This window comes from Ruditapes philippinarum, unplaced genomic scaffold (assembly GCF_026571515.1).
Source record: "Ruditapes philippinarum isolate M1 unplaced genomic scaffold, ASM2657151v2 ctg450_1_1_1_1, whole genome shotgun sequence".
NCBI classification, from domain to species: domain Eukaryota; kingdom Metazoa; phylum Mollusca; class Bivalvia; order Venerida; family Veneridae; genus Ruditapes; species Ruditapes philippinarum.
Genome location: NW_026860185.1, coordinates 141,299 through 155,528, shown reverse-complemented (window position 1 = coordinate 155,528; position 14,230 = coordinate 141,299). Strand labels below are relative to the sequence as shown.

The 14,230-nt window shown below is 32.9% G+C and overlaps 1 protein-coding gene across 1 annotated transcript; it reads left to right on the top strand.

Annotated features, from left to right (window-relative positions):
• Positions 1 to 327: 327 nt before the first annotated feature.
• On the top strand, positions 328 to 12,750 carry LOC132759157 (uncharacterized). Its single transcript, XM_060750880.1, has 13 exons — positions 328 to 415; positions 931 to 1,015; positions 1,296 to 1,371; positions 2,679 to 2,762; positions 3,430 to 3,575; positions 4,734 to 4,759; positions 5,333 to 5,435; positions 7,281 to 7,433; positions 8,090 to 8,234; positions 8,846 to 8,962; positions 11,639 to 11,768; positions 12,114 to 12,201; positions 12,503 to 12,750. The coding sequence occupies exons 1-13, from the start codon at positions 352 to 354 to the stop codon at positions 12,651 to 12,653; spliced, it is 1,368 nt and encodes a 455-aa protein (XP_060606863.1). The 5' UTR covers positions 328 to 351; the 3' UTR covers positions 12,654 to 12,750.
• Positions 12,751 to 14,230: the final 1,480 nt, after the last annotated feature.

Sequence of the window (14,230 nt, the reverse complement as noted above, 5' to 3'; positions counted from 1 at the left end):
TGTTTTATCGTAACTGAACAATCGAATAATGATATTAGCTCTGACTTTAGATGAGACAGAATTATTTACTGAACGTCCCATATCTAGAAATTCATTGTTTTAGTTAAGATGAGTTGTTGGCTGAAAGCATTAATCCAGATCTGTCATTATTTTGACATTGTTTGCGAAGCAAATCTACAAATGTATATATTATGTGTTTCCTTTAACAGTTCTTTGCTATCTATTGTATAAGTTCAATGACATTAATTTTTAATTAAATACTTTTTCATGTAAATGTATGTGTAATAAGAATTTAATCTCACTCCGGCAATATATCTACAGTACGGAAGATTTAAACAAGACAATAGAAACATGGTGATTCAGTCGGTAGATGGAAGTCACACGAATCACAGCGTCAGACCAGAAGAAATATATGGTATGTTTGTGACTAGATTGACTAGATAAACCGGTGCTGGGGGCATTAGAAATAATGAACTCTGCCATGTCTTAAACAGACAAACTAAAAAAATAGCATAACCGACTCTAAGATTTTTCTAGAACAACCCTATCCCTTAATTTATGGGACGTCTTCTTCACTCATTGAGTAATTTTTACTTCGGTTAGCAATGAAATTATGATTTTTATCAAACGAAAAAAGATATACATTTGATAGTTATACAACAGCTATATAAGTTCTGCACAGAGTTGCAGCATTACAGTATAAAAGCAAGCATAGCTGTTTGAACTATGCTGCAGTATCATGAATTAACCATACCCGTTCATATGAGGGCCTCATGGAAGATTGATATGTTTATTCAAATGAGTTCTCTCGTTAAATAAAGTCTTTATTATTATTATTATTATTATTATTATTATATCAAAGGAATACATTGATAATTGTTTGTTTCTATTTTCTATTATTCTCATTTTTTGCACTTTCTATCTTCTAAGTAAAGCACAGAGTTCGCCGAGATGTATCGACTCCAAATGACGTCATAGAGTTATTTTTGTTTACGGACTTATCTGTTCATCAACAGTAAGTGTTCTAAAACATACTGAAATCATGTCTTTTCATTTGTTTGTTTGTTTGTTTATAAATGTTTAATCGCCTATATAAGTAAAAACAAACTGTACATGTATTTAAGAAATAACGAAACAAAAATTAGCCAATGTCCGTCTTTGAAATACTTTCCTATATTTATAATTCTAGAAGATTTTCTTTTGAGATCAGTTGCATATTGTTACAGGCATGTGCATATAAATACATTTATATTCTCCTTCTTTCGGGACTTCTTTCATTTATTTTGTTTTTCTAGTTTTGAAAACGAGATGATGGCCTCATCGAAAGTGTATCCCTACATCAAAAAGTGGCTACCATGCGTTGTCAAAGAAGTATGTATTAATTTCAAATTACATTTTTATACAGAATAATACTTAGACTTATGTTTTCGAAAGAAAAAAATATTAGTATAATAGAATAATTTTATCAGGATCTTGAAACAAAATTGGTTTTTGACTAAATTATACTTGCACGGGATATCATAAGGTGAAAGATGATCGTTTCTAGTAAAGTCTACGAGAGACAAACACAGGTACTAGATCAATGCAATTTAACAGTGACATTTCTAGTTTCATGTCTGTTCCTCCTTTTATGTAAATTATATATTCAATAGAAAGCTATCATTTCAGACACGTAGTATCTTTCATAATATTGATTTTCGTTTTGTTTAGTTGTATTAAAAGAAAATCGGTATATTTTGAAAGTTGTTTGTTTTTGTATATATTTCATGAAATATACACATTAAAGGGACTCTACTGAGGTTTCTTGACATGGTGGGACTGAAAATATTTTTTCCAGATAAATGTACCATTTGATGTAGGTTAAGACCACTAATCTTTGTGCAAAATTTCAGATCATTCGCGCACGTTGTTTTTTCCAGAATAATTTTTCCAATTGTGAAAAAAATCACCCAAAAAGAAATGCGTTTAAACGCTTTTCACTCAAATCAGGCTAAGACAAGCATAAAAATACGATTTTCAATTTATTTCAAAGCATATTTATTAACTATCTTTGCATATATGTCTGTTTAAAGTGCCCCAGCTCATTTATGTAAGAAATTCAAATGTTATGTTTATAGTCTTTTAAACCTCAGTGGAGTTTTAGATACTTGTACATAAAACATGTATGGTGGGAATTAGAAATAGTTTGAAATATATTAGGTAAAATGTGTATACAAAAGCTAAAACATTTATGTATTAAAATTTACTGCTAGAACTTATAAAGCACTAGCATTTGTCAAAAATGTTATATGACCGAATCTTATGGAATACTTGTTATTGTTTTATGATGTATTGTGTGTGTGTTCCTATATATTGTTTAGAAGGCCGCATTAATTTTAAAATTAAGATATGTTATTTGTTTTCTACGATGGTATGTCTTCGTATGTTAATACCTTGTTTGAATAAAGATATTATTATTATTATTATTATTATCACTACTACATCTACTACAGTAAGTTAAGTACAGTCATTAACATAAACAAATCGAATATTCTTTTCATACGACAGACAGACAGAATAGTTTATTGGCGTAAACAGTACAGTTCATTGTCATATTTTACATAAAATCACATATACTTGTCAAGTGTTTATCAAATCGATATATTTGAAGCTTATAATATAAAATGTTTTTTCTCCAGGTGGATGCTATCTTTGAAAATTTAGGTGAATATGGAACGAGCATGCCGTTGAGAGTGTACTTTCAACAATACCAAATCATTACTGTAAGTGCATTATATTTTGAAATTATTTATAGTGGTAGGCATTAAGCCACATTGAATTTACAGCACATTTCAGCCACCGCACGCATCGTTCCTGTGCAGGCTGTCAAGCAGTTTACTAGTAAAAGCTGCCTTCATTTTCGCAAGAAATTGATAATTTTTGTACATACCAGATCAGAGGTACAGTGCAAATGACCATAGAATGGATATCATAATCAATCACAATGAAATTGACCTGCACCGTAATCCCCGATTCACAGTCCAATGGTCAACTCTTGAGCTAACTGGGCACATTATTTATCACGATCTAGGTTGTTTAGAGGTGAATACTTGGTTGCTAACGCCATTATGAGAAAAGGCACGAGGATGTGTATAATGCCATGATAGCTACATGTCAGAAGATTGTTATGAATTTGAGTGTCACATAGTTCTTGATATGTTATTTATTCAACTTCTTCCTGTAGTCCTGACAGTATAAATTCCAGTGCAATGATCACCTTAAATAATGGTGCAAAAGACGCTCTCTAAGTCATTTTATTAATTAAAATTGTGTTCCAACATAATACGCCATTACTTGTCTTTAAAAGGGGAAGAAGAAAACATACGGGTCAGTCAAACAACACGCACAAAAAATCGTTTACTATAAATAACATTTGTAATACATTCACAGAATTCGAAGCAACAGAAATGGGTAGAGGATAATATGTCTGGAGATGAATTACAATCATCAGCTGTTACCGATTTCCAGGCATATTACAACAAACTGTATACAAAATTCGCTTTTCCTTACGCTGATCACGTGATGGCTTTAACAAAGTGAGTAGAACAGTTCAATTTAAAAATATACTGGATAAAATCTCAAAACTTAACTATTTTTTTGTTAGAGAAGAGTTAAGCAGCTTTGACTAAGGTAATTATAGTATTTATGTGCTTTAGAGGCAATCCTAACGTTTCTTCTCTTATTTGTCTTCAAAATCTGATTTGAAATGAGCCTTACGTCAGAATTTTGATACTTTTATTTTGAAAACTACAAAACTACATGATAACAAAACGAGATGCTGTCATCATAAAAAAGATATAGTCTACAGAATTGATGTTCTAGAAAATGTTAGTATCAAAAAAAAAAAAAAAAATATGACAACTCCCAAAATGAGAGTTATTTAAGAAATTAATAATTTTAGTTTGAGGTTGTTTATCTCAAGTAACTCCATGCTCATAAATGACGTCTTAACGCTTCGGAACAAATACGCAGACAAATATGCACACACAAATAAGCCAGGCTTATTTAAAGCTACATTAAATAAATTTCATTCAAACAGAAATAGAGACATTTCATTAATACATTGGGATTCATATCGACTCCAGATCTTTATTATGGTGTCAAGACAACCAAATTGCGTTTTATAAGCATACATATATGCGACCTCATTGTGGCGAAATCGGAAGTACAATTTCTATTTGCATAAGAAACTCCGCCCGTACATCAATATTAAATCAACAAACATGGCGATAAGTAGCAGTCCTAATATAACGGTATATTTCCGCATTGTAACGGATGTTTTCATAGAAATTTAATATTTTTATCAGATGATTACAAGTGTACCGTGAAACTAAAACGGTTAAAGTGTGTTTGCACGTGAAAATCTCATATTTGCTGTGTTCTGTATAGCAACTATAACACCGTGACGTAGCACATACACGAACTGATTATAGTCTTCATTTGCATGTTAAAATTCGTATACGAACTTTAGTGTTACCGTGGGGTTTTCCGTTTATAATCCTAATTTATGAACAATGTTTGATGAAATTTACAACAATTCTGTTAAAAAGGTTAATGAAACTGTATAATGCTTGGTTTTTAGGCCGACTGCAAAATATTTTTTACATATTTATTTAATGTAACTTAAGCAGTACAATTTTATAATCATTTTACCATAAATAAATTAATCAAATTAAATAATGAACTGTTTTTAGGTTACAAATGGCAGACGGAGACCAAGGTAAAATCTTTATGATTTACACATATCAAACTTTTGCCAAACTTACGCTTCCACAACATGCCAACATGTATTTAATACTTTTATTTACTTCAAGCATATTTTTAATAATCTATGTCGTTAAATTTTATGAATGTGTGAGTAGGACTAAATATCGTCAATAGCAATTCTCCCCATACAGTTTTATAACTACACATTCTGTTCTGTTGTTTATTAACAATAATTGTCAGAGAATTCGTGCACTAAGGTTATAGCTACATGTAGTAAGTTGACATTTTTGTACTGATTGCAATAAAGATCGCCTGTAATTTGGGGTACAAATGCACGTTTTCAAGTCATTCATATGTTTATTTTGAAGTGTTTTTCTTTTATATATTTTTCTTTGGTTAAATTTGAGTTTCAGCCTTCCGAAGTACATAAACTTAGTATAAATTATGTTATACTCAATTGTACGTACTATCTTTTCATGATCATTTTTATGTGTGGATTTATAAGCTTTGTATGTATTGCCCCATAGGCTTATGATCCTTATAGAATTGACAAACTAGCTCTAATTAACTATTTTATACAATATAGTAATGACAGCTGGCAGCATGTGTGGGGAGACAGCAAATGTGGCGGCATCTATTGTTCGTATTGACCACTTTCAAGTTGCCATGTCTCAAGCGATAGCTCGGACGTAACCAATTTTACTTACACATTACTAAATTTTGAAAAAGTAAATATGTCTTATATGTTATCATGACGATGCATGATATATAATGATACATTTGATAACAAAGGTAATGATTAACTTATTATTATGTCCAGAAAATATTGTCATTATCACCAAAAATAAAACCATAATTAAACACAAATATATGCTCCATGGCCAAGTCCTAGAGTCTGTTACAAATGCTAAATATCTCGGACTAGATCTATCTGCTGACCTTAAATTCAATACACATATATCTCGAATAACTTCCAATGCAAACAGATCCCTTGGCTTTATTAAAAGAAATGTCATTACTAAAAAATGAGAAAGTGAAAGAACTAGCATACAAGTCCCTGGTCCGCCCACAGGTTGAATATGCCTCAACTATTTGGTCTCCTTACACTAAAACCAATATTGACAAAGTTGAGATGATCCAGAGACGCGCAATAAGATGGGTTAAAAGGGATTACTCCCCTCACTCTAGTGTCACAGCCATGCAGGAAGAACTGGGCTGGCGACCCCTTGAACATCGCAGATTGGACTGTAGACTGATAATGTTTTAAGATATACCACAACCTAGTTGCAATTAATCTCCCAACTTATGTTCAAACCCCACATAGATTAACCAGACATATGCATCCCTTATCTCTACGCCAATTACAGGTATCCTCTGACTACCATAAGTACTCTTTCTTCCCTCATAGCATTATACTATGGAATAAACTTCCTAGTAACATTGCCACCCTGCCTAACCTGAGTCAGTTCAAACAGGCAGTGGTGGGTTTGCAGTACTAGTCTTACTCCCAGTGTTTTTAAACTATTTTATCTCTTATCATCTTGTTTCACTATTAACATTTTAACCATGACTAGAATACATTTTCAGTCTCGCCTTCCAAGCATGTCAATGTTTGGACTTTTCTTTTTTAGCTTTTCTTTTTACCTTTTACTAACAATCCGACGTGCACTAAATTCCTGCCTTTAACACTCGTAAGAGGGGTTGGCAGTATCCAGAGATAGATAGATAGATGTTATCATATTACAGCAGTCGAACTTTTCATGTCATAAACGACATCCAGGACATATTATCAGACGGAAAAAAAAGATTATGTCACAAATGAAATCTAAGTTATAATGTTACATTAATATCAAAGTTACAAACGAAAGCCAAATTAACCTGTCAAAAGTGTCAGTAAAGTTTATATGACACAGTAATAGCAAATATATAACCTCGCTAACCGCAGACAAATAATCATGTTAAAAATCAATTCATTAGCAGATCCCGACGAGAAACCTCAGGCGAAACCACAAACACATTTATCGAACTAATAGATATACTGTACATTTACGTATTTCAGTAAGATACAACAGCCATAGTAATTATTCTCCCTAGATATAAAACTGACGTTTCTTTTTTTACATACATCTTAAACTATAGGCGTAATGTTAAAGCCAGAAAAGAATATACGGCTGAGACCATCGTGCTACTCTTTTTTATTCTGAAAAACAGTTTACAGATATTCTTGTGCAGAAAAATGGTATACCCACTGTGTATATCCATAACGCAGGAATGTGAAACTATCGCAGGAGCTGTGCAATAGCAACACCGAAGCTGAGCAATATATTGCCAAGACGAGCAACATGGCAAGAAATCTTAAAGTAATTCAAACTGAAACAAACGAATAAGTATATGGCAGCTAAGACTTTCACATTCTCGCGAATATAGACAGTGAAATCTTTTATTGTAAAAATAAAGTTAAATGATATTGAGAAATATACGATGGGAAATAAAACTTTGGTTGCATAACAGACATCTTTTGTTTTTTGGTTAAGATTCGGGGTAAATTTCGATGGTTCATCAAACAGTTGTGAAATTAATGATCAATACATCATGTCCAGTGATTATAGTGTTGTGACAGACCCATCAATACAAGGGAACAGATGGTTATTCTCAACATGTAGCGTAGAAAAGTTCCAAGCTGCGATGTACGTATAATGAAAAAAGTCGAATTCTTGGATTGTTACGTTACGTTAGTTATTTACTTCATGGCCAAATATGTCAATTTGTTTTATTTACCGATTAAAAGTTGATTCGTTTGAAATTTAAATAATGTTGAAGGTGTTTTAGCCAAATATGAAAAAAAAAAAAAAAATTAGATTTGCTATTTCAATGGTTTGGTACTGACACAATAGTTTCATAACTGATTAATCTTTTCAAGCCAAATTATACACAAGTGTGCGACCAAAACTAAATATTTGCTGCAATTTAATCTGTGGTCGAAAGAATGGAAGCGATCCGCATAAATATTTAGCATCTATCAAATTTTTTTATTAATAAGACAAAAATATTTAGTTTTAGCAAAAATAAAGTTCCCTTGACCATATTGTTTAAAATAAATATAAGGTTTTAAATGAAACATCTTTATATAGGTAAGATATTTAAGTAAAGGTTGTGCTGGATTTCAAAATCTAATTTGTTCTACATGTATGTAAACTTTTACTGAAACAATTCATTAATAATAAACACACGGAAACTATGCTAATAATCTAGCATACATTTACTGTTCGTAAATCATAGATACATTATTTATGAATATTTAAGGTACTTTTCTGTTACGATTTTAGCATTTTTATTTTTAAAGTAATGGCGGATTAGACCTAAGTTGTCTTCAAACAGAGGATAAGTATTACGACTGGGAAAAGTTTAACAATGCCCCTTTTATGAGTGAAGAAATATCTGCTGATCAACAATGCGAAATACGTTACCAAAGTGGGGCTACATTTTGCGTATGTAATATTTTGAATATAATGTTTTATTAAACCGTTCTTTCTACAGGTTTTTAATTCTTATTTAAAACTAATATAAAACTGTAAATATTTAAGAATATAAAAGGAAAAAGGGTAAAGGGTTTGTTTATTATAGTGTCTCCCCTACTGAAAGGGCCAGCCATTTCTGACTTATAAGACACCTTTTGCTTGTATACCTTTTACCCCAACTGCTACCACTATGCCAGGCGCCAGGCGGATAGAAAATGGTAAACATTCATTTTAACTACCTTGCTGCTCACGAAGCGGCCATTTCAGAATGAGTTCGACGAGAAACATTAATTCCTCAATTAACGCTCCACGTGGGTCTCGGACCTTCGACCTCACAATCCGAAGGCTGACGCCTTAACCACTAGGCCGACGGTACCGGTTGTACCAATATATGTATATACAAGTATTCCTCTAATGCTCATTGGACCGATAAATTTTGAAGAAGTTTCAAATTTGTTGTCAAAACAGAAACCAAGTTTGAACACACTGTTAAATATGATGAATTTATTATAATGATTTTATTTACAGTGCGCATGTGTCTTTAATTATTACACATGCGCATTGAAGTGTTATATTTCTAGGATAATAGCAATCAAAATATGGTTGATTGCTACAGTGCAACACAGGGCTGCCTAGTCAATGGTGTGTGTGAACCATTTACTGTGTCACATAGGACATCATGTGGGAATACAAAGGGGGTAAGACAGACAGCGTTATACGAGGGACGGTCAGAAAATATCCGGACTTTTCATGCTCCTCTCTTTCTACGTGCAGCTATATACACACATTATATATTGGTGAAAACTACATTCATTCGCCAATAACGTGGTCAGTTTATTTTCAATGATAGTTGTGTATACACAGTATTTTGCCCTGTGATATATGATAGGTGTTTCGTCTATCATGGACTCTTTGTTAGAGGAACAATGCTCTTTAATAAAGTTTCTGGTTGCAGAAGGTGAAAAGCCCTGCCACATATTTCAGAGGCTTAAAAAGATTTTCTGATAAATGAGCATCACGTTCAACCTTCTACAACTGGGTTTCTCAGTTTCGTGAAGGAAGAACAAGTACTTGTTACAGGCCTAGGACTGGCGGCCAGCTGAGGCGGTGACCCCAACAATGGTAGCAAATGTTAAAGCTTTTGTCAACAAAATCGTCGAGTAACTTTGGAGGAGGTAGCAAACAAGTTTAGCATCGGTAAGGCATCAGCACACAATATTTTACACGAACACCTAGGCATGATCAAGGTAAGTGCCAGGTGGGTGCCTAGACAGCTGTCCGCAGATCAAACGGTAACCAGAGTAACCAATGCAAAAGAACATTTAAGTCGTTTTAATCGTGAAGGAGATAAGTTTTTGAACCGCATTATCACTGGAGTCATTATTCCGAACCTGAGACAAAAGCTCAGTTGTGGAAACGAGCTGGTTCCCCACCTCCTAAAAATTTAAGCTGTCTCCTTTATCTGGCAAAGTCATGCTTGTTGCCTTTTGGGATTCACGAGGAATGATACTTACTCATTTCATGCCAAAAGGTCAAACTGTCGCCGCCAAGTACTATTCTGAAGTACAAATTGTAATTCTGAAAAATCTCAGAGGTAATTCTGAAAAATCTCAGAGAAAAGCTGAAGCAAATGCGTCCCAGGTTAGCACATAAAAATGTCCTCCTTCTTCACGATAACGCCCCCTCCCATACCGACGCAGCTACAGTGGAGGTTATCAACTCTTACAAATGGCAATTGTTGTCTCACCCTCCTTATAGCCCAGACCTCGCCCCCCTGTGACGTTTATTTGTTTCCAGAACTGAAAAAATTGCATGCTGGAAAGAAATATAAGACCAGGGCGGCTTTGATATCTGCTGTACACACTACCCAAAGTCATGGTTCACAGCGGGAATACAAAAGCTCCCACGAAGATGGCAAAGGTGCGTAGACGTAGGTGGAGAAAGAGTAGAAAGATTTTTTTTTAAAATGTTGAATGGTTTTCGAGAACGAGTCAAAAGTCCGGATATTTTCTGACTTCCCCTCGTATATAATTGTATTAATTATTCATCTGATTTATTATTTCATTAATTTTATTAATACACTTTAGATAATATGAGCGTCAACTTTTTAGCTCGACTTTTCTATGAAAAGGGGAGCTATCCTACTCGCCCCGGCGTCGGCGTCGGCGTCGGCGTCGGCGTCACACCTTGGTTAAGTTTTTCGTACCACCCCACTTTATTTCAGAAGTATTACAAGTATGACTTTGAAACTTACCATACTTGTTCACCATCATAACCTCCATCTACAGACAAGAGTACATAACTCTGTCAAGGTTTTTGACAGAATTATGGCCCTTTTTTGACTTAGAAAGTGTATTGAGCTTGGTTAAGTTTTTTGTACCACCTCACTTTATTTCAAAACCATTGGAGGTATTGCTTTGAAACTGACCATACTTGTTTACCATCACGACCTTCATCAACAGACAAGAGGACATAACTCTGTCAAGGTTTTTGACAGAATTATGCCCCTTTTTGACTTAGAAAATACATTGAATATGGGTAAAATCCACTTATTGCCTTAACCCTTTGAGATATTGCTTTGAAACTTTTAATGCTATTTCACATCATTACCCCCATCTGTACGCAAGAGAAGGTAACTCTGTCAAGGATTTGTTTTAAAAATTAAGGCCTTTTATCGACTTAGAATCTTGGTTAAGTTTTTAGTACCAGTCCACTTTTTGACTGAACTGTTTGAGATATTAATTTGAAAGTTGGAATACTTGTTTACAATCATGATTCCCAAACATGTCCAGGAGAAGGTAATTCTGTCAAAGATTTTATTTGAATTATGGCCCTTAACTGTCAATGTTTTGACTTAAACATTTCAAACTTTGCTGCAGTGTTCAAGGGTATCACACAATTCAGTAAAATAATTCTTCACTAAATATCTTAATGCTCATGGCCATTGTTCACTTTAAAAATACAGAGATTCTTGTATTGCCTTTTACTGCAAAAACTTTTTTTATTGGTAAGCAATAAAAAAGTCGAGCGCGCTGTCTTACGGACAGCTCTTGTTTCTTTTCTTCTATGTCGAATAATTTCAAAATATAGAAGAAGGGTGATCCCTAGGAAGTAGTTTCTTTTGTAGAAATACGATGATGTTTTGAATTATTTTGGTGTGTGTCTCCGCGTAACGAGCTGTAATGATTACGTAAAATTCCAATATTACCGGGTAAATTGATATACATGTACATACGTTTGTATATGAATCGGACAAGACTATTGCATGTGGTCAGAATTCACAGATGTGCAGGTTGACCGGGTTCTATACTGGTTTTATATGTAGGTCATAGGTACTAGGTTTTAAACAGTTAACACAATGTTTGTCTTCACAGTTAACTTGTCAGTTTGGATTTTGTAAAGAATCATCAACGGAGTCTACGACTTCTTTCAGTGATCTTCAGACGACAACACAACCGTTTTCATGTGTGTTGAAAACAAAAGTTAAAGATTACGATGTACCAGGTATTTTGTACTTTACTAACTTTTTAATATTTAAACAAAAAGTGTACTTTGTAATAAACATGTCACTTAAATTCCACTCAGACTGTTGAATCATAAGTTGTCGTTCTAATTGTTGTGAATGCGATACACGTTCATTTAGTTTCTTTCATTATTATCATCATCATCATCATCATCATCATCATCATCATCATCATTATTATTATTATTATTATTATTATTATTATTATTATTCCGTTGACCGTTGCCTCAATGGATCGGACTTCAGTACTATGTACAAACGTGACAGATGTTGACAATTATTTAGTTCTGATTTAACATACCGAATTATAATTATATATATTACAGGATGTACGTGTGCAGGTTGTGATAAGAACAACAAGGATTGTGAGCAAGGTGCTCATTGTTTTGGCAAGAAAGTCCGAGTTACAACAACGTAAGTATAATTTTATCTATTCAATTAACTAAAGTCTTATTAGCATATGTACGTTCAGTGAACTTTTATGATCAATACAACAACAATAATAATAATAATAATAATAATAATAATAATAATAATAATAATAATAATAATAAAAGAAAAAGAAAAAAAATTTTTTTTGTTGTAACCCGAAAAAAGGTAACGTAATTGACCCTTGGTCTGCTACAAAAACCAAAGCTTTGTTATCAATGCAATGCATATTTACCAAAGATATAGCAAAATGAACTTGAAATCATGTTATTTAATGTTTTATCAGATATGTTCACGAGAGTTGTGCCTCGCAGTACGAATCTGGACCAAGAAGAATTATCACAATGCCTGAAGATAAAAATAAAAAAGAAATAACTGCAGAAGTGTTCAAAAATGATTCCGGTAAATGGAAGGTAGAACTGGTGGAGAAGAAGTAAAATTGAAAACTAAAAATATCACAAAAATATAAACTATTCATTAAGTAGATATAAATGTCACATAAAAATAACTAATGAAATATACATGTCCAACATACATTTGAATTTTGTCTTTCTTAACCATCCACACGACTCCACTTCATATTCTTTAAAATTGCATTAACATTCTATAAAGAAAACGATTGTATTGTCGACAGTCTATGTTGTTTGTTGTTGAATTATGGTCGTTTTCTTATACAAGCTGACTTATATTAGTTTCTTGATAACCTAAATATCCCTCCCTACAAGAAACAAAAATCCATCAACACAGAAAAGACAAACAAGAATAAATGGCTCGTCTCTGATAAAAAAAAATTCAAAACAAACATTTTATTGGCATAGACGTTATGTAAATGTTCATCGCCAAATTCAAACAATGATATTGTTGTATATTGCATAAATGGTAACGGCGAAGAGAACATTACAACTGCATTGTATCTATTTGTTCATACAAACTGATTGCCAATGCATTTGTATACTACTAACAACAAAATTCACCACGAAGAAAATTACCATAAAGCATAATGTACTGTCGCCTTTATTGCGAAACAATAGCTTTAATCTCCTATTTTATATGAAATGTTTAACAATATTGTTAAGCATTAAAAAATAGTCTTCCTTGGCAAATCAAACTAGAACTATTGCTGGATGCAAGTCATACCCCCACCAATGTCCTTGACAGAAGATGACTTGGAAAGGTGGTTAAGGGAATAACTTTAGTGGCACAAATACATATACATAAAAAGAAATTATCCCTGGTGAAAAAAGACAAATTGTACTGGTAATAGTATAAATATATATTGTCAAATCATGTTCGAAACAGTTACAAATAACCTTTCATTTTCCCAATGTACTAAAACAAACAAAAGCAGTGAAGTTAAGAAAATAGCATAATTATGTTAATTATGTCAGAGTTGAAAAACTTTGCATACTGAGCTTACTTGTGACCCTTCATATATTATATAGTTTCAAGTGAATATATGTTTTAGTTTCAGAAACATTTAACTATTAATGGTTATATCAGAACATTTTTTAAGCCTAAAAGGGGCATAACTTGTGTCGTAATTTAATGAAATTGTAGAATGTTCATCATCTGAGCTTGCTTGTAACCATTCATATAAATTTTAAGTTTCAAGTAAATATCTGTTCTGGTTTAAGAAATATTGTAGTAAATAAATTTAAAACTTAACTTTGTCAAAATACAATACAAAGTTATCCCCTACACTTTTTTAGTTATGAAACTTGACCTGCATATCTTACTTGCGACACTTCATATATATTTGAAGTTTCAAATGATTATCTGTTCTAGTTTTAGAAATATTCAAGTACATGTTAAGATTTCAGAACATTTTCTGTTTCAATTTCTGACCTTCAAGTGTGGCCTTGACCTTAAGCTGTCACAAGGGTAAGATCGGTTCTGCACATTGCCCAGTTTGGGTGAACATTCGAGTCAAGTTTGAAGAAAATCCTTCCATCAGTATAGAATTTATAGAGCGGACACGACATATTGTCTAGTATTGATTGTAGTTAATTTAAAG

Excerpts from the sequence above, each read along its gene's own strand:
- LOC132759157 (XM_060750880.1), top strand. The coding sequence starts at position 352 with ATGGTGATTCAGTCGGTAGATGGAAGTCACACGAATCACAGCGTCAGA. Across the intron at positions 4,760-5,332 it reads AATGGCAGACGGAGACCAAG|TAATGACAGCTGGCAGCATG; the intron begins GTAAAATCTTTA and ends TATACAATATAG. Across the intron at positions 12,202-12,502 it reads AAAGTCCGAGTTACAACAAC|ATATGTTCACGAGAGTTGTG; the intron begins GTAAGTATAATT and ends ATGTTTTATCAG.